The 20,881-nt window shown below is 41.7% G+C and overlaps 1 protein-coding gene across 6 annotated transcripts in view; it reads right to left on the bottom strand.

Annotated features, from left to right (window-relative positions):
• Positions 1-20,881, bottom strand: part of Meis2 (Meis homeobox 2) — a 203,243-nt gene that overhangs the window by 119,242 nt on the left and 63,120 nt on the right. For all 6 annotated transcript variants that reach the window (XM_032903903.1, XM_032903904.1, XM_032903908.1 and 3 more), the window contains one exon: positions 18,347-18,492. In XM_032903903.1, coding sequence (XP_032759794.1) covers positions 18,347-18,492 — 146 coding nt within the window. The remainder of the gene's footprint in view (positions 1-18,346; positions 18,493-20,881) is intronic.

A 20,881-nucleotide genomic window follows, 5' to 3' on the forward strand; every position in this document is an offset into this window, starting at 1 on the left:
GGGCTTCGAGTATGCACTGTAGAAAAGGAAGAAGTGTGGCTGTCTCATGAACAACTGGCGTCATCTTCTTAATAGTTCAGACCCCACATGTGATCCAATTTGAATCTCACACACAAAAAAAAATCTAACCTACATTTTTTTCAACAGATCTCATGGAAAACATAATCAAGAACAATATTCCTATTTTATGCACACAAACAAGACAGGAAAATAAAAATTACGCCTGTGTCTAAAACTTTAATAATAACAATTGAATATTCCACAGTAACTTAGATTTTTTTTTGAGGTGCTAAAAACCAAAGCAGAATTTTACTCATTCACTCATTGGCCAGCCAATGACCTAGCGTGTTCCTTTATAGTGTGTCAGAGTACAGCAGGAATTACCTTATGGAGGTGGGATATATGATCCAGTCTGATGCCTTCACTCAAGAGGCAAGCACGATGCATAGCTTCAAACCAGCCTTCCTTCTATTCTCAAAGCAAGCCAGGAAAGGAGGAGGCACCCTGGGGTGCTCTCCCACGCCCACCCCACCATGGCTCAGCAGGCTTGGGTAATGACTGTTGCAAATGCCACCAGCAGGCTAGGCCAGGCTATGAGGATCTCTCCCACACTACATTAACTTCTGCTTGCAGTCAACAGGGCTGTGCATAGACCACCCACAGCTGTAATTTATGTCATGAATGGAAGACCAAAGGGGAGGCATGAAACACAAAGTACTGGGTAGCAATGCTGTACAAGTACAAAGGCTACTTCATACTGGTCTTTCTCCCACCGACTTCACAGGTGAAGACTGTACAGCGTCCAAACATTTCTCCAAAGAAACCGTGTTACCTGGGAATCAAACCAATGTCTACCAGTCTTACATGGGCTACTAAGACATAAACCCAGTTCACGTCCATACAAGATGGCGGCATAAGGACTCATGGTCACAGGTCGGTTTGTTGCCACTTTGCTTATTACTGTCCTCCATCCTCAGTGAACTTAGCCAGGCTGGGCTAAAGGAATGTATGGCAGATCTTTAGGATTCGGTCAACTGTTGTAAATGAGTATCTGGGAGATTTACTTCGTTATCGAGGCAGCAGACCCCTTACTCAACTAAGTTGCACAGCATCCAGGAACAGAAATTAACGACTCTGTCACTGAGCTGGACAAACTTACAGCTTGAAAGAGAAACTGGAATAGCTAGTTAGTGCAGGAGGGCAAAGTACTGTGGAAGGCTAGAAAGCAAGGTAAGAGTCAGACAGCAACTCATTGCTGAGGACCGGGACCAAATACAAGTAGCAGTCTCAGATACTGCCAGGTTCCTTCCAACTGCTCCCAGTGTGGGTCTCAGACATAATCCAAACAGAAGTGACAAAATCCAAAACCACAGGAGCAAATACTGGCTTTCAAGTGCTGTGGGAACAGGGACATTTGTTTAAGTAACCACTGTTTTAAAACTGCATACATAGTAACACCAAAATAAACAGCTTTGCGATGCTGTTTATTTTAAGATACACAATAGTAATGTAAAGTGTGACATGCTCTCTGGATGGGAAGGCTGGAAAATAATTTACAGTGGTGGAGAGCCATAGGAAGGCTCGACTCCATGCCAGGACTGTCTACTTCCTGATTTGATAACAGCGAGGGTCACAACACGGTGCTTTTCTGTGGCATTGAGCAATTGAGCCACTACAGAGAACCCCTCTGCCTGCTCACAGCGAATTATGAATTGAGTCCTGTGGAGAGCAGCGTTTGCCAGCCACCTCTACAGAGCATGTATTAACCACAGGTCCCAGGGAAGGGTCAAGAGTGTATGACAGAGCAGGAGTGGATTTCCGCCAGCCTCCATTCCCTCAGCCATTCCCTCAAAGGGAGAGGGAGGGGGAGAAGGGGGGGGGGAGGGGGAGAGGGGGAGGGAGAGGGAGAGGGAGGGAGAGGGAGAGGGAGGGAGAGGGAGGGAGGGGAGAGGGAGAGGGAGAGGGAGAGGGAGAGGGAGGAGAGGAGAGGAGATGAAAACACACACAAACTGCTTGAGTGGTCAAACATGTAAAGCTGACCTCTGAGAAGATCAAACAAGGCTTCCAGGTGATCCAAATAAGAGACCTCAGCACCCAGGGACCCACCCCACCACTCCTTTCTCCCCTGTGCTCCCTCAGTCCTGATGCTTTGGGGGTGGAGTTTGGTCTCTCTGTCTCTCTCCCTCCCTCTTTCCTCCCTTTCTGTCTCCCTCTCCACTCTTCTCACAGTTTTCTAGAGAGCGCCCTTACTTCTGCTTCATGCAAACACAGGCCTGTGGCTCTTACCACACAGCATGACAAGATTTCTTGGTTCCATCTTATTTTTGCCATATCCAAAGTTAACTTGCTCCTTTGGCCTCACCCCCACTTGCAAGGTCATGGAAAACAACACAAAAGCAAGAGAACTTTGATCTCTTCCACAAATCCTTGGCTTGAAACTAATGTCTGTCCTGAAATATGACTTCTACAAACCTTCTTAGCTATGGTCTGAACTGTTCCCAGCACCATTGCCAAAACATCACGTGATAAAGCCCTGATCATCATAAAGATTTTAGAGTTGGTCCTTATATCAGGATTCTTCCACTTCTGATGTTTTCATTTCGTGGCAGTATGAGAGTGGAGCTCAGCTCAATAAAGATGTGGTCAGAATTTCTAATTCTTCCCTGGAGTATGCAGATGATACAGTCTCTCATTGCCACAATGAGCCAACCTCACGGTGCTTGGACCTTGAGGCTAAACGACTAATGCTCTGTAGTGTGATCCTAAGCTTTGATGTTTGCAGGATACCTGCATTAGATACATTTTGTGACTTAAAATATTTTCAACTTATGATGGGCTTACAGCAGTAAATAAAAACTAAAAATATTAAATATAAAAAAATCAAATATAAGTATGCAGCAGCATCATGAGTTAAAGGGGCATCTATAATATAATTATGATTAAATGAGGATCCACCTATGATATAATTATAATTAAATGAGGCCCCAAGATGGTGGGGCACTAGTCCAAGAGGACTGGTCACTTTAGAGAGAGCTGCCTCCTCCCTCTTCCCCTGTCTTGATTAGGCACAGAGAATAGGCTCTGCTAGAACAGCCAGGGCTATGCTGGTCCTCTGTGCACTGCTCAGGAGAAAGACAGCACTAGACAAAGAGCACAACACCACAATGGCCTTGGATTCCCCTGTCCTCCTAAGCTGTGAGAAAATATCTTTTGTGGGGAGGGGCAATCGGATATGAACCAACAATCAACTGCTTTTGCCTTTGTGTGTGTGTGTGTGTGTGTGTGCGTGTGTGTGTGTGTGTGTGTGTGTGTGTGTGTGTTTGTGTGTGTGTGTTGGGGGGGATGGTATTGGCCATGAACCAATAATCACCTGCTTTAGCCTCCCAATTTTTTTCACATTTTATGGAAATATTTTAACATAAAAAGTCATCCAAATCCCACTACCCCAAAATAATTGTTAGTGTTTTCTGTGCCTATTTCTACATATTTTATTTTACAAGATTGGAATTCAGTTTCTATAGCATTTTACCAATTGTATTTCAGCTAACAATACATTGAAGTTTCCCTATATTGCAAAATATGTAGGTTGTAAAATTTTTAAGGGTTGGATATTAGTCTACAAAGGTCTTGACTAGTCTTAGAGTTGGTAATATAGGTAGTTTCCTATATTTATTGCTACCGATAATATCTTCAGGCACAGATTTGCTTATATTTATGTTTATTTCTTTTTTGCTTATGGCAAAATTCCAAGAAACTAAATTATTATATTAAATAGTAAGAATATGTTTTACCTCAGTGTGGTTTTGTTTGGTTGGTCTTACTGTTATTTGGTTTGTTTTTGTTTTTGTTTTTGTTCTTGTTTTTGTTTTTTTTTTAGCTACAGTCTCACTATATAGTCGCCCATACTAGCCTTGAACTCACAGAGGTACATCTGCCTCTGCCTGGGATTAAAGATGTGTACCAGCATGCCATACGTGCTTTAGTTTTAATCATAGCAATTTATATGACAGAAAGACAATGTTTTGATTGTCAGTATTATAGTGGATAAAACCTTCCATCCTGGATAGCAATGAATATTATTATTTTGTTATTATTTTCACCGCTTCTTAATTTTGTTTCTTGTGGCTGGACCTGGCCTTGAACTCAGGATTCATGGGCCTCAGACTCTTAGGATTGCAGGTATGGTATGTGTTAACCACACTCCATTCTTTCTTAATTTCTGTCAAATGATAAGTGATGCTGTCTTTTAACATTGCACATGGTTACTGATGGCATTGAACATTTTTACAATGCCTGCTGGCCATTTCTTCTTAGCAATGGTCCTGCTCATCTTTGAGTTCTCGCTCATTTCGTTTGCTCTGCATTGGTGTACATGATGCCTCATTTATGTGGAGCACTAATTCTTTGCCTGTTAAATGATGTTGCACATACTTTCACAAGTTTTAGTATTTTTCTTTATTTTGTTTATGGTGTTTTCCTGACATTCAAAAACCTTAATTCAAATTTAATTTAATTTAATCAATCATCATTTTTCTTTATAAGTCCTTTGTTTTTATGCTCTGAAAGGATTTCACTAAACAAAGGAAAGAGAAATAGTCACAACACTTCAAAGAACTCTTAAATATGGGACTTATTTTCACGAAGAATATTGATTTAAAAAATAGTTAAACCATTACCCCAAATCCATTTATTGAGTTATTCTTTTTTCCACCCTACAATTTAAAAGTGGTGACATTAAATTAATAAACTTCTAGATGTATTTGGGCTGATCAGTGGATTTTTGTTTCAGCTGTTCCTTCTGTCTCCAGTGTTGACCAGTGACAACACACTGTATTAAATTAGTAGACATTTCAAGGCAAGGTCTCCTTCAACATTATTTGGACTCTTCTTAGTAATTTCATGATGCAGATGAACTACAGAATGATTCTTTGGTCATAATTCCAGGAATGATTACATCACTGGGATACTGACTTATGGACCTCTATTTCAAGATTTCTCTCCCACCATCCTTCTCCTAACTGTCAATAAAGTCTGGGGTTGTGCTGTGATCTGCTTTTGCCTCTCTTTTACGATCCTGGACCTTGTCTCAGAAAGGGTTTTTTCAATGAATCCATTGCAGCTAGGGGCGTGCTCAAAACCACACCTTCATCACTCCCTAATTTACTTATTTTTTATTTCCATCACACCCCTATTGCTCTTCATCTTGTTACCAGAGACATCTGAATAACACATCTTTCCTATCTTTACAAAGCTGTCTGTCACTACTGCCCCATTGCACCAGGGCTTTGGCCTGCATCTACCTCCTCATGTTAATCCTGTCCTTTCCTTTGCCCCTATGCCTCTTCTGTCTCTCTCCAGCTTCTCCATGCTTCTGACTCACCTATGCTTGGAAACTGAGCCACCCCCATACCCTGTCTTCTGTTCTTCCTTTGTTCCCTCCGAACCTGCCTGCTCACTCATCGAGCCTGCAGAATTCAAAGGTAGACCATGACCCCAAAGTGCCACATTGAAAGGCTTATTTTTAGTCATCATTGTCCTTGATCTTTCTGCAAAATCTACTTCCCCTACTTTGAAACGCCTTCCCTCATCACATGTTTTCATTATGTCTCCTTGGGTCTGATGTCTAGTTCTGCTCATTTATCTTTCTCCCTACCCATCCACATCATTTTCAAAAGCTTGCTGACCCTCGTCTCTTTATCTCTGTATTCTCTCTTGCTGACCATTATACAATGTAATAGTTGCAAATATTCCTTCCACATAGACCAATCCCAATTCTCCAACCATGAGTCATTCATTGAGAGCCTCTCGGCAGATATATGGCCAGTGTTTTTAAGCTCAAAGCCTCCACAAGTTTTCCTTTTTCTTCCTCCTCTTTTTCCCCCTCCCTCTCTTTCTCCCTCTGTCCCTCTACCCCATCTCTATCTCTGTTCTTTGTTTGTTTTTAAGACAGGACTTCTCTGTGTATCCCTGGGTATACTGGAACTTGCTCTGTAGACCAGGTTGGCCTCGACTTCAGAGATTTGCCTGCCTCTGCCTCACAAAGACTAGGATTAAAGGTTGGCACCACCATAGTGCCTTTCAAAGCTGCTTTTGATATCTCCATTCAACTTCTGTGATTTTGCCAATGTGAATTCTCTTCAAAGGTCTGTACCACTTGCAAACTTCTGAATGATAAATCAAAAGAAGCCTGATAGCTATCCGACTGAAATTATTTTCAGATCGATGATATAGTTTTGCATCTAACATGAGCTTCCTTCCCTTTTCTTAGTGTGGGAAGATGGGATCACTATTTCAGAAAGGCAGTTCAGTTATGATGAAAAGTAGCAGGGTGGTAGACCAGTTGGCTCTCTGATTGACTTGCTTTAAAAAGAATCTCAAATTCCCTTACCTTTCTGTTTCAAAGCTATAATGATGTCTTTCTATCACTCCATTCTTTCTCTTAAGGATGAACACACGCTTTCAAATCTTACTTGAACTTACACCATTGAAACTGTACCTCAGTTGAGTTGTGTACAGCCTTTTACCCGTGTTCCTGTTCATTAGATGATATTTGTAAATGTGAGTCCTATTCAAGGCTCAAGGTAAAAGATGGTATATTTTTCTTTGATGAGTATCTAAGTTTAGTTTCTATGAAGAGAACTGATTATTTCAGGAGGTTATAGAAGGGCATGTATATCATTTTATACTTACTGGTATTTTTGTCCCTTTCTAATCTGAACTATTTCTAATCTCAAACAGCTCTCTAATAAAGAAAGAGCTGGGTATTGTGGTGCACATTTTAAATCCTAACATTTGGGATGCAGAGGCAAGCCAATTTCCATTGAGTTCGATGCCAGCCTGATGTACACAGTGAGTTCTATAGAAAGAGACACTGTCAAAAAAACAAAATACAAAACACCAACAAACATTACCACTACCAAAACAAAAACAACAAAATCAACAAGGTAAGAATGCATCACTCAGACAAATTAAATTACTTGACTAAGGAATTAAGAATAACAAGGGTCTGAGCTGAGCAGTAGATGGGGTTTAATGGTTTCCACTTACTAGTAACCCTGCAGTCCCTGCTGTATCATCCTCTATACATCAAGTCTTTTACCATGTCCTGTAATCTTTGTTTATTTTTATGAATACAAAAGTTAACAGATTGTTCTCACTGCATCTACAGGCAAGAAAATTGCTGCTTTTAAAATAAATTATAAACACTTTCATTATCTAAATTCCTAAAGGATTGAGCCATAGATTCACTAGGATTGAAGACAGTCCTTTTTATTTAGCAGATTGTACAAGCCATCCACATAAGCATGGGTGTGTGGGGTAACCATTAAGCAAGAAGCCCAAGAAAAGCATAAAGCATTGCATTATGCTCTTTTTCAAACACACACACACACACACACACACACACACACACACACACACACACGCCCCAAATTCTCAGACTGGCAACAAACATCATGTTAAAAACCTATCCCTTTGCACACAATCATATTTGATAATCACTTAATCAGTGTGCAAGAGAACAAAAAAGCTTCAGGATTAAGCCATAAGAGGGGCCTTTATCAAAGCGTCACCCAGTCATCAGTGGGATTTTGCCACAGAGGCCTTCACTTCACAGCTTTGCAGAAACTTAATGCAAAATTGAGCCTATAATTGACCAATAATGACCCCATATTCCCATGTTCTCAAATCACTTTTTTTAATTCATTGCAAGACAGGGTTTAAAACAAGTAGATCAGCTCATGAGCTGCCTGCAGGTATCTTGAAACACTGAAATGGAACCTATAACTTTTCACCATGGGGGAAAAAATAAGATTGCTTTTATAGAGAGTTCCAACCTGTCACCAACCTGCAGGGAATAATCCAGCATTCATCTCCTCTATTGATAAGAGCTTTTTTTCTTATTACAAAGACTCCTGTAGCACCACCCCCAGGATACTCGGGTGTTTATTGTCTGCTTGTGGGTCGACACTGTAGTGTGGCCAATCGTGAGCCTATCATTTTGTCAATGAATACTTATAAAATTGCTATATATTTTTCAGTAAAAATTAATTCTGAAATATTTGTGATGGCAGAGGGCTGATTAAAAAAAAAGAGAGAGTTCTATTCGAACTAAGGTATTAAAATGAAGAATAGCAAGAGTTGGTTTAAGGAATACAAGAGTGGATCTTCACTATCTGACTGTTTTAGGCAAATCAGATCAAAATGAGCCTAGAGGGATGGCTGAAGAGGGTTGGTTAGTGGTACACACACACATACACACACACACACACACACACACACACACTTATTTAGATATATAATATAGTATATTATTTTAAACATACAATCATTTATATGCACAAATATATTCATTCTATCAAGACTGTTCCTCAGATTTCCCCTGACTAATACAAGGAGGTTGCTGGCCCATGTTACTTTCCTATTGTGCTGAGAATGGCCAGATAATAGCATCTTTTCATTGCTTGTCACCTCAGAATCTCATAGTTTTCATCTCTTGAGTCGTAGTTGTATGTGTGTGTATATTAAGGTCAGATTCAACAAATGTTATTGTTACCTGTTACAAGAAAGAAGAAAAACTACAGTCTAAGAAAATTTTTCTGCCATTATATTGTGACTTGACAACTCATCTACTATTAGATAAAAACAACTGAAATTAGTTCTGGCATATTTGGGTCTTGGCAGTTCAAAACATGAAGAATGGATATAAAAGCCTAAAAATGGCATCGTGATTACATTTTAAGGGGATAATATACCTTTAAAGGGTGTGAGTGATTACTTTACATACTGCAACAACTGCTGCCAATCAATTTAGACAGTGGCATGTGGCCCATAAATGCAATAGACAAATGCCACTCAGCCAATCTAACGCTTCCTTCCCAGGCTACAATTTCACCACAGCAGCATTGAGATGGGAATCATCTTAATACTTCAGAATCATCTCAAATCACAAAAACAGCACAACGCAGGTTAGGCAGGATTTTCTAATGTCCCGTGAAGTCTGCACATCACTCTCTCTAAAGTCAAATTAATCCCGAAGGCTAAGGTCACTGTTCGAGGTTCTGTAACTATGCCAAGGGACAGCCTGGTTTTCACAGTACTGGCCCCTTGGTCTTCAGTTTCTAAAAAATCCACTTCTGCCTAGAATTCATTTGCACGCTGTGGTCACGTGGAAGAAAATAGGTTTTTTTTTTTTCCCCGTATAATTTGAATGAATATTCAGGGTTCTCGCTAAACAGCATGTAATGGCACTCTATTCTTGGAGTTTTTAAATAGCTGGATATTCAAATACTTACACGCCTTCTATTTTCTGTTATTCAAGGGTCCTCAATTCCCTTGAATTCTTCGGCGTATTTTTAAACAACGTTGCTTCAAGTGACATTTTATAAAACTGGGTGCTAAACTTCGAGGTACAATTATTTTAGTTTCTTTTTGATGGTAATTTAATAAGCATTTCATTTTTCAATTACCTATTTTTGAAAAAATAGACTTTTCTTTTAAGATTAGTTTTAGAGTTATAGCAGAAGTGAGAATGAGGTTTGAGTATTCCCATTACCAGTTCTGTACAGACTAACTATCAACACCCTCTACCATACAAAGCACTAATCCCCATTTGATGAATTTTGTGGACAGTGCCTGCATCCAGTGCTAACAGTCTATGCAGGATTCACTTCTTTCTATTGCAGTGATGACCAAACCAGGGCCTCATGAAAAGCAGATGCTCAACCTCTGAGCTACATAGAGAACCTTAGCTTTGGGCTCAGTGGATATTCTGTGTGTCAAAACACGTATACTGGCATGTATCCCCTGTGACTGTACCATATATAAAGCACAGTGTCTTGAAGCCCTATGTTCTGGTTATGAGTCAATGATTATTTTTTTTCAGGTGAACTCTCTTTTAAAATAGTATAACCAGCTATACTTAAAAACGTCTTGGTTGGGGATTTAGCTCAGTGGTAGAGCGCTTGCCTAGCAAGCAGAAGGCCCTGGGTTCGGTCCCCAGCTCCGAAAAAAAAAGAAAAAAAAAGTCTTGTCCTTGCCAGGCATGGTGGTTCACATCTTTAATCCTATTACTTAGGAGGCAGAGGCAGGCAGATCTCTGAGTTTGAGGCCAGCCTGGTCCACAGCCAAGGCTACACAGAGAAACTTTGTCTCAAAAACAAAACAAAACACCAAAACATCTTTTCATGCCTTGAAACCATTCGACAAGGAGACTACATCTCTCATCACTTACCTAAGAAGCTGTTGTAACAAGTTTCACCCAAGAATACATGAACAGGGGCAAGTTGGCCACATCCACATCAATATATGGTTTCTCCATACAGAAAACCAGATCTCTCTATTCTAAACACTAAATCAGGACAACTGAAAGGCCACAACATGCAGTCACCCCTTCAAGAGACATGGCTAATTTGGCTTTTCTTCCAGAGGAGTTTCTAAGATTTAACACAACATTAAATTTTTGGCCTGTCTCTTTAATTTGAGAAATTGTAAAAACGACGACAGATGGCACACAGAATTGACTTGTGTCCTCTATTCTTTCCTGAAGAAGGAGTGCACAGAAACTTTGAGCGGCAGAAGCTCCAGTACTCGGGTCGCTAATAGAATTATCTAGAGAGTCTCTAAACGGTTAGCACCAGAGCCTTCGGGCTTTCTATTCCAGGCAACCTTTGAAATCAACCAAGAGTGTTCCAGCTTTCCACTGTGATCACAGCCCCGATGCTCACTCAGGACCCTCCTGTCCCAATAAGGACATGATAGATGTGTCATTAGCTCTGAACCTCGGCAACCTCTGAAATTACTCCTCTTCCCACCCCCAGCCTCCCGCCCCTACCCCTCAAAATCATTATAAAATAGGAAGAACATTCAAGCTTACAGTTAATTGGAAACACTGCAAGAGAAGAGGAATGCTTAGGACAGCATGTCCACGGGAAAATAAATCACCCCGCAATGGTATTTAATGCATTGTGACATCATTTCCTGAAATTAAACAGAGATGACACCAATTCAGGCGATCTCCAGTATAAGGTTCCCTTCAAATAACTCACAGATGTTTTCTCCTGGCAAGCAGAAAAACAATGCTGAAGTAAAAGCGAGGGGCAGCCTCACTGGCCTGCACATGCTGAAGACTTCGCTCTCTGCTGGGGCTTCTCAGCTGTGCTTTCTGCACATACCTCTCCCTGTGAGCATTTTGCCAGGGAGCTCTGCTCGTATTCAGTGCACATTTGCCTCTCTGAGTATGAGAAAGACTGTCTCATCTGTCTCTCTGTGTAAGCAAGGCCAACATTTCCTATTTGGAATTAATTTGGCCCACAGCTGTTAGTATTAAGGAGACCAGTCTCAGAATCACCAAGTGGCTAATTTTCCAAGTAGAAATAACTAATGCCCAAGAACTTTTGCTTCTATTAAGATCTCTAGGTTCTTGGATGTACCCTGATAGACACTGTCACGCTATTGTCACCGGTACAGATGTACAGAAAGAACAAGGAGAAAGACTTTGACAAAGAGGATCAAGACAAGTATGTCAGGTAGCAGAGGCCTCCAGCACATGAAAACCCAAGCATGCGACCAGAAGATTAAAACACCCGAATCCATGAAACACACTTGAGTGTGCACACTGACTGCATTGTTTTGGCTGTACAGAAATGTGAATGTGAGGATGTCATACACTCGCTAGTTTCTTCCTAAAGGTTAAACAAACAACAACAACAAACCATACCCCAGTGAAGCCTAGAAGGCATAGACTCAAGTACTATACAGAGCCACACAAATTCCAATCCCACAGAACTAGGATCAAAACTGTATGAGAATCTTTCTACCAAACCAAGCACTGTGGAAGCTTTCTGAACTATTCTGACCAAAGTTCTACTGCCCTTCCTATGCCAAAAGGATCATCAGATACTTATATTTTTCTTTTTTATTTTTTTCAAGCAGAGCCATCTTTCATACCCAAGCTAGTCTTGAGCCTAGGAGTTTTTCAGCCTTTGTCTCTCAAGTGTTGGGATTGCAGGTGCATGCACCCCATGCCCAGGCCCAGAAGCACCATGGTCTAATGGTCCCCAGTAGGCATCAGTGCTCTCTGATGCTATCTACCAGCTATCATCTATGAAAGACAACTAAATGCTCACAGCTTTTAGAAGTTGGAATGAGACATGTTCTCCCCTATTGAGCATTATATGTCAAAATCCAATCTCCATTCCTCACACAGTGCCAAGAAAGGATACGGTAACATCAATGACCAGTCCCATTCATCGGTCAAGACTTCTTGCGTCCAATTAGATTCAAATGAGAATTCATTCTCTCTCTCTCTCTCTCTCTCTCTCTCTCTCTCTCTCTCTCTCTCTCTCTCTCTCACACACACACACACACACACACACACACACACACACACACACTTTTTTGAGACAGGGTTTCTCTCTATTATGTAGCTCTCAGTGTAAAAGAAACTCACTGTGTAGACCAAGCTGGCTTCAAACTCACTGAGATCAGCCTGCCTCTACTTCCCAAGAGCTGGGATTAAAGGCATGTGCCACTATGCATGACTGCTACTTTATGTTAAGTATTTATTATAAGAAGCAAGTATAGATTTCAGAGCTTTCACACGTGTGTCTCATGTAATCCCTGTAGATTTCAGAGCTTTCACACATGTGTCTCATGTAATCCCTGTAATAACTATTAGGAAAGTCCAGAATCATCCCCATTCTATAGATACGGAAAACAAAGACCCCCAGGTTATATAATATGTAAGGTGAAATAGGTACTGTGTTGTGGATTAAAGTCCAATGTGCTGAATTGGGACATTTAAGAAAGAAAGCCAGCCAGGCTGTGGTGGCGCATGCCTTTAATCCCGATGTGTAAGAGACAGAGGCAGAGGCCCGTGGGTCTCTGAGTTTGAGGCCAGCCTGCTCTACAGAGTGAGAATTCCAGGACAGTCAGGATTACACAGAGGAACACTGTCTTGAAAAAAAATTAAAAGAAAGATGGAAAATAAAGGAGGAAGGAAGGAAGGAAGGAAAGAAGGAAGGAAGGAAGGAAGGAAGGAAGGAAGGAAGGAAGGAAGGAAAAATAAGAAGGAAAGCTATCTAGATTGAGCCAAAATTAAGAGAACTAGTTAAAAGACAAAATAATAGAAGTTTGTATTTTCACAAACACCCACATGTTTGTGTGTGTGTGTGTGTGTGTGTGTGTGTGTGGCAATAGAATTTTTTTCCTTGCTGTTGTTTTTGTTTTGTTTTTGTTTTTCAAAACTATTTTTCAAGGAGTTACAGAGATCTGTCTGCCTCTGCCTCCAGAGTTCTGGGATTAAAGGTGTGCATCAACACTGTCCAGTTTTACAACAAATAATTCAAGATGACTTTCTTCCTATCAATTTTTCTCCATGAACCAACTGAAGGAAAGAAAACGTATTTCTCTCATGTGACCTTAACTGTTTACCCATAACTAGGTTTCAATGTCACTATAGGTCAATAGACATCAAAGAAAGTTTTTATCATCAAACCTAGGTTTTCACTAAGTCTCATAAAAAGACCGCCAGCAAATAAGGAGTCACCAAGCCACAGACCACAGCCCTTTCTTCCATACCCACAAAGAATATCAGAACATACATTTCAGGAAGACTGCCCAATATGCTGTCACTGGCTATTAAGGCACTAGAGCTATCTCTGAAGGAAGTCTCACACTCTTATAGGGGACATTATCCAATTTGCCAATGAGAATACCCTCAGTCAGAGACTAGTCTGAGCAGGCCAAGTCCTTGTGTGTGAGTACGTGGTCTCTCTTTCACATGATGGGCACAACTCAGGGAGACTTCTCCCAGTGACAAAGCAAAGTGCTGGAAGCCTAATTTGAACTGGAAGGACCTGGTGTAACAGGAGCCTCTTCCTGTCAGCCTGGAAGTGATGTACTGCCATTTCTTTTTAAAGTATCTTTAAAGTAGAATTTTAAAGTTGTAATGGCAGGCTTGGCCTTTATGCTTTTACAGTCTCTAAGTGTTAATACAGAGAATATACTTTCCTGAGATAGCCCTATTGGCATTTGCTTGTTTGTTTCTTGTGTTCTTTGTTTACTTTTATAAATCCAATTGTATTTCCAACAGATTCTTTCTCCCATCTCCTCCAAACGTCAGGATGAATAAGCCAGGCAGGGCCATCCTCACATGGAAAGGGGATAACAGGGGCTGAGTAGTTTTGCAAACTGAATTTCTAAGAAGAAATGGATTTCTTTTTGTAAAAGTTTTGTACACTTTAGAGGATATTGTTTTAAAGGACACAAGGAAAACTGGTAGCTAGAAACTGAAGAGCTATCCCTCACCATCAGATGAAATAAATTCAAAGAGCGGGGCTCTGAGCACAGCTCACCAAACAGCTCGATTTTCAAAATTCCACTTTGGTTCTAGTTTAAATATTTTCTCCAAAGTAATAATCAATTATCAGCAAATTGATTATATTTCCCCTAGCCTTGGTTCATAGGAATCTGAGAGGCTGTTTCAACTGTTACAATTATACTGGAATTTGGTCTTCCTAGAAAATGGAAGGTTAATGATTTTTGTCATATTGAGACTAAGACTTCACAATTGCTACAGTTGGCCTTTGTTGAGTTGGGTTTTTTTCCTCCTCTCGGCCTTTTGAGGTATTCAGAATAGGTGACAATAGCTTGCAGTTGAGAACATATGTAGAGAGACCCCTGTGGCTTATTGGGAAAAGTTGCTTCATGCTGGTTGGGTGTTTGGAAAAAAAAATACACCCAGAGTTCTTTTATGTTCTGATAGTTAATGAATGCATGAATGTCAAAATGGGCCAATGGCCCATTCAGGGGGCAAAGCCTTTGCAGCCCCCTTCTATAAGAACACATCCTGAGATGCAAAATACATTTGCTTAACAAATTAAAATAATGAGATAATTCAATTAGCTTCTTTTTTAAGAAAGAAAGAAAAAAGGGTACATCGGGGATTATTGTACTACAAGAACAGGTCACACCACACAAAAGGGGACAGACCAGTTTGAAATAATGTTAAAGAGACTGATAATGGAAGAATGTGCATTGAATCCCACACATGTAAAGAAATTTACATGAAATAATAATTTAGGCGGCATCTATTTTCAGTGAGTTCCAGCCACCATTTCACTTTGAATGTTGAAATTCATTAAATGACAGAGAAATATACCGGGGCATCCCTATTTCTAAGGACTCCCCTCTGCCTGTTACTGCCTGTTACTATGCGTAAGAAAAGAGGTCTAAATTAACATGACGCTAGTTAGGGGGCTCTATTCTTGGTTTCTGAGCTCAGAATTACAGCCCAGTAAATCTTTCAGCTCATTAAAGATAGGAAAGTACAAGACCATCCTCATCAAAGTTACTAGGCCTCTTCTCTCCAGTGCGGGTGAAGTGTGGAACGAGAAAACAGGTTCAAAGTGAAAGCCAGGGAGAATTTCTCTGAGATGCAAGGGAGGTGCAGAAAAGGTCTAGAGGGGAACAGAGAGAAAGATAGGAGACAAAGCTAGCAGGAGGAAGCCATGACAAAAAGCAATTCGTGGAAGAAGGTCATGGAGAGGAGAAAAAGAAAGCAGTGGGTGAGAAGTGAGAAAAAGGAAGTAGCTAGATGACTGTGGGACTGGGGGCATTGCTCTCCCTAAGGGCCCTGGGTGGAACCCAAATGCAGAGGTACTGAAAAGGGACCTATGGCTCTCATTTAAAAAAGGAAGCAAAGAAAAATCCAGATAACTTAATGGCTAAATTGGTCATCACACTGTCCAGAGGGAATCAGAAGTTAAAATGAAGTGCTCCTGATTCCTAGACTCAGGCTGTTTGGATTTTTTGTTTGTTCATTTGTTTGTTTGTTTTCTTCTAAGCAGTTACTGAAATTTTTAATGGTATAGGGAATTCTGCACGAAGTCTGCGTGTATTTAACTAGGTAGACATTCTCATGAGGCAAGGACGGTAGGTTTGTAACACAGTTGACATGCAAGTGGCAAGGGATTATGGGCAGATGGCTACAGTGTACGGTGAGAGATGTATCATGATAGGTCAAGGTTTCCCATGAGATTTGTTCACAGATTGAGCAGAGAGCCCTCCCTATCCTGAAAGGCTGGAGAAGACAGTAGCTTTGTGGACAAGTAAGGAAGACAGGCTCGGCTTCTCCATAACCCATCACCATCTTGACTTCGAGTGTACTGATGGCCGGCATCTCCAGGTCTTTGTGCGACTGCTAAAGATGATAAGACCTGAGCAAAGTCACCTTCACAGTTGGAAAGAACATGGAGCTGGTGACTTAGACAGCTAGGCTTGACCATCTAGATTCTGTTTCCCTTTCTGAGTTGAGAGTAGCCACATTCACCAAGGCGTGGGCATGCTGGGACATGGGTTTTCATGGCAGAGGCTGGAAACACAGGCACATAGATACTTGATTGCAAAGTAACTGTGGAAATGACTGATTTCAACCAAGAAAGACAGCATCGTGAGGGAGCCCACGGGAAGCTAGCCAACCTGATGAGCTGGTCAGGATGAAGCAGCTTGCCCGTTAAGGAAGCTCCCTCCTCTCCTAGCATCTCCAGCTACTTAAACCAACAAACCTCGGGGTAGAAACAAGGAAGCCCTCCCCTCACACTCTCTAGACTTCCAAATTAAAAACATTTTACAGGTTAGCCAGTCTCCAGCTGAGGTGATGTAGCAAAGAACAGCTGTGAAGTAATTTTGATAATGACGAGAATAATAAGCACACGGCAAGGTTGAGGGCTTTGCCGTTGCAGCTTCAGTGCTCTTGAATAGATAAAAGTGATTAAATACTCCTGATTATCCCTGACCAATATGTAATGGATTTACAGCCCTTTCAATTAGTCAGTATTTGCTTAGGACTCATTATTTTGTCTTTGGTTAAGTAATCAGCCCAGAGACGCATGTTCCGTCTAATTCCTCTGAGCCAAGTCAGTGCAGGGCCCTGACCTTTGAAATGGCCATAGCTGTGAGGCAAGAGAAAACCCCTACCAGGAAACCTCGTTGGTACCCCAAGCTGATCTGGACACTACAGGCTGGATCGATCCACCTCAGTCTGGTACTAATGTCCTTACATCAAAATGTCTGATTTAGAAACATGAATCCATCACTTCTTCCTCCCTACCAACACTCCACCCCTTGCCCTCTGTCCCTCTGTGAGAAGAGCAGACTGACAGCCACCATCATAAATAAGAGTGGAACCTTGTCCTGTGCTCATGACACCGTAGCTAATGTCCTTCAGCATGATGACACACAAGTCAGATAACCAAAGAAGACCTTCAGCTTCCAGACGGCTACTTCCTCTGTTACTAAGCCATAGTGTAGATAGAATGGCCTGAAAACAATGATAGGCCAAGACACATCCTCGAAAACCTCCCAAGAATTTCCAAACAGACAGGAAAATATAAGCATGCATAGTCCCTCTGTCACTTTCTCGTCATGATAGTCTTTGAGTCAACAGTATATACCGACACATAAAACTGACTGCAAACATGGCGGTATAGATTGTTACTTTAAGGCCATTGCACATACTAGTCTTTTCCTAGAAGTGAAGAGGATTAGCTTTTAAGATAATAGACTTAAACATCTAAAACAGAATCTTTAATTTCAACCTTACTAGCAAAGGCATTAGAGTGCCTATAGTCCTTCTGCATTACACACACACACACACACACACACACACACACACACACACACACACGCGCGAACACAAACACACATGGCCGTGTTTTCAGGCCAACTCAGTGGGCTGAGCTTGAACACACATGTGGCAAGATGCCGGGTTTACTCATGGAGAAGACAGCTTTGGTTAGCAGAAGGTTCAGCAGTGCTAGCAAGTTCATGAGCTCCTCACAGCCTTCTCCTTTGGTTGAAGTTGTGTGGTCTGAAGTTGCTCACGTCGCGGAACCCAGTAACCATTTACACGGACGTTACTGAGACTCTCCGGCCATTTTGAATAAGGCCTACTGCTGACCTCTTAAGACAAAACCCTGATCCTTTCTAGAAAACGCTGTCTGGATGTCAATGGTCGACAAAATGGGACTGCTATCTGAGTCACCAGATTCCAACAGAAAGCAGGCAATCTTGTTTTTTTGTTTGTTTAAAAAAAAAAAAAAGAAAGGAAGAGAAGGTGGAAACAGAAGAACAGAACTCAAAACTAATCCTTTTCGAGGGGCTGGGGATTTAGCTCAGCGGTAGAGCGCTTGCCTAGCGAGCGCAAGGCCCTGGGTTCAGTCCCCAGCTCCCGAAAAAAAAGACAATGCATACTAATCCTTTTCGAGACCACGTGATCTGCTAGAGCTTAGCAAAACGGCAAAAAAAACTTTACGTCATTTTAAAAATATCTTTCCTCTTGACTTACTGTGAGATGCTGGAAGAGCCACGCTCTCATGATATTTGTCGCGACTTTGGGGAATATGCCTCTTTTCTTCTGGCGTTTTTTGTCCTTGTCTGGATCGTCGTCGTCACCTGTGCCAGGTGAAGCTACACTGTTGTCTAGCCCGTCGCCTAAAAGGAAGAAATGAGGACCCATTAGAGTAAGCACAGAGAGGGTGCCCACAACAATGCCAGGCTAACAGCGAGCTTAGCTAGCGATCCATTAAGGGGGTGGGGGGGTATATGCTCTTTCATTAAAGTATAATTGGAGACACAAATATGTAAAAGACAAAATTAAGCCAGGCCTCTTCAAATGTTAATTTTGTGTGTGTCTCACACTCGCCCATATCATTAATTCAATTATAATTGTGTACTTGACACAGTGCAGGTGCTCTTTGTCAACTATGGAGCCCAGTGTGGGCGAACCGCTACGAGAAAACCCATTCGGTAGAAATACATCCCCGTGCCCACAGTGAGCACAGACTGCCGGGTAATCAAGTTAAATGTTCTGTAGTCTATATATTCTGGACTGCCTGCATAGGTGACAGTAGCTGTGTCACTGCTGACTGCACATAAAGCACTGCCTGCTCAGCCCCTCCCAGAACTGTCACCTCCTAAACTCACACGTACGAACACTCCTCCCATGACCCAGGGTTCCCCATTTGCATGACATGAAAACTTTTTAGCTCTCTGCATCACTGATCATTATCGTGAGGGGGGCAGACAAAAAAAGACACACATCAAGGTAGGGTGCTCACTTAATCAGAACTTCTTATCAACATCTTTCTCTTCTGTGCTTTTCTCTGGCATTAATTGTGCATTAGCAAAAATCATTTACTTTTAACAGTCAGAGTTATTTTTTCTTGCCCTCCGGCAAAAATGCCTTGAAAGCCTGCCTGGAGGGCATCTAAATTATGTATCTGAAAAACTCTTCTGGCAAGGCATTGCAGGACCCCTACTTTCTTAAAATTCATACGAGCACGTCTTTCTGTTTTTGGGAAGGCATCAATCAAGAGTAGCAATATATGCCACATCCCTACATTAATATTTGAACTAATAACTTTAAAAAAAGGAAAGAAACAAGATCCGACTTGTGGCATAATCAAATGCAAAATAAATGAAGAATACGGGGACAGCACTGGGCTTTATAGATGGCTGTGTTTTCCTTGCACATCATTAGCCTGGAGCCACACGAAAGTGGAAAACAGAGAAGTGGAGAGTTTATGCTCCCTGCTGGTGTTTAAGAAGCTGGGGTCCTGGAAGGACATCTGGGAATTGCGTTGAGATGGGTTTTTTTTTGTAATTTAAGAATAGACATTCATTAGCAGTAAATGCCATAAATCCCACGCTAAGTAAAAACCTTGTCCAAGAAAGCCTAAAACAATAAACTCTGTGCTCGGTGTATCCTGAGCTGGGCACTCTGTAGCTGCCGGAGGAATGCAGCAGATCCACCAGCAAATCCCAGCCCCGCTCCCTCCTCCCAAACGGTGTTCCACCCAGTTTTCTTGCCCACTGGAGCACTGGCCTTAGAACTTCTGAGTGCCTCATGGCCTTCCTAGTACCTGTTCCTTTCACTCCCTCACTTAAAAAGAAAAAAAAAACCTTCAACCTTCTTTGACCAGAGTAGCAGAAAAACCACAGCAAAGAGCTGGCAGATTAATTTTATTGACATTTCCATTTTCACTGCAATGCGATCCCCTCCATCACATGGAAGGGATGACCCTCACTATTTACAGACTGACAGGCCACTTCGTTACAGCCACCCTGCCCCAAGGCAAAGCAGCTCCCTTCCATCTGCCCAAACAGTAGAGCATGACCCCCAAGTTGCTGTTCTCTTTTTCTTTGCCTTCTGTTATGATAAAAAAAAGAAAAGGAGAGAAACAGACACACATAAACACGCACACGCATACACATACACAGAGACACAGAGAGAGAGAGACAGAGAGACACAGAGAGAGAGAGACACAGAGAGAGAGAGACAGAGACAGAGAGAGACAGAGACAGAGACAGAGGTGGGACACATACACACAGCACAGGAGAATCCTTACACCCCACTACACACACACAAATACTCAATGAATTAATATGTGGGCAGGGACAGAAGAATTCTTTGGCTTTTGAACAGTGGATATATAAAATCTAATCTCTATCTGTTGACCTTCCCTGCACAGCCATGTAAATCTAACTAGGGGTTGCATGAATACACACACACACACACACACACACACACACACACACACACACACACACACACACACGAGCACACACATGCCCAAGCCTGCATGGAGACGTGTGCACACACTTTCACTGTGCCAAGGAACTGCTGCAAGGCAAATTCTCACCCACACTAATGGCTTCTGACTGCTCCTTGGCAACCCCAGCTTTTTCACCTGGGTGGATATGCTCTCCAAAATACAGACACTGGAGCGATCTCATCAGCTGCTCATGTGACACAGATGGAGAGTGGCTATTAGGAGCCAGGCAGTGGGCCTTGGGGATCTGAGGTGCTGTTCTGTAGCCT

This window comes from Rattus rattus, chromosome 5 (assembly GCF_011064425.1).
Source record: "Rattus rattus isolate New Zealand chromosome 5, Rrattus_CSIRO_v1, whole genome shotgun sequence".
Classification (NCBI taxonomy): Eukaryota; Metazoa; Chordata; class Mammalia; order Rodentia; family Muridae; genus Rattus; species Rattus rattus.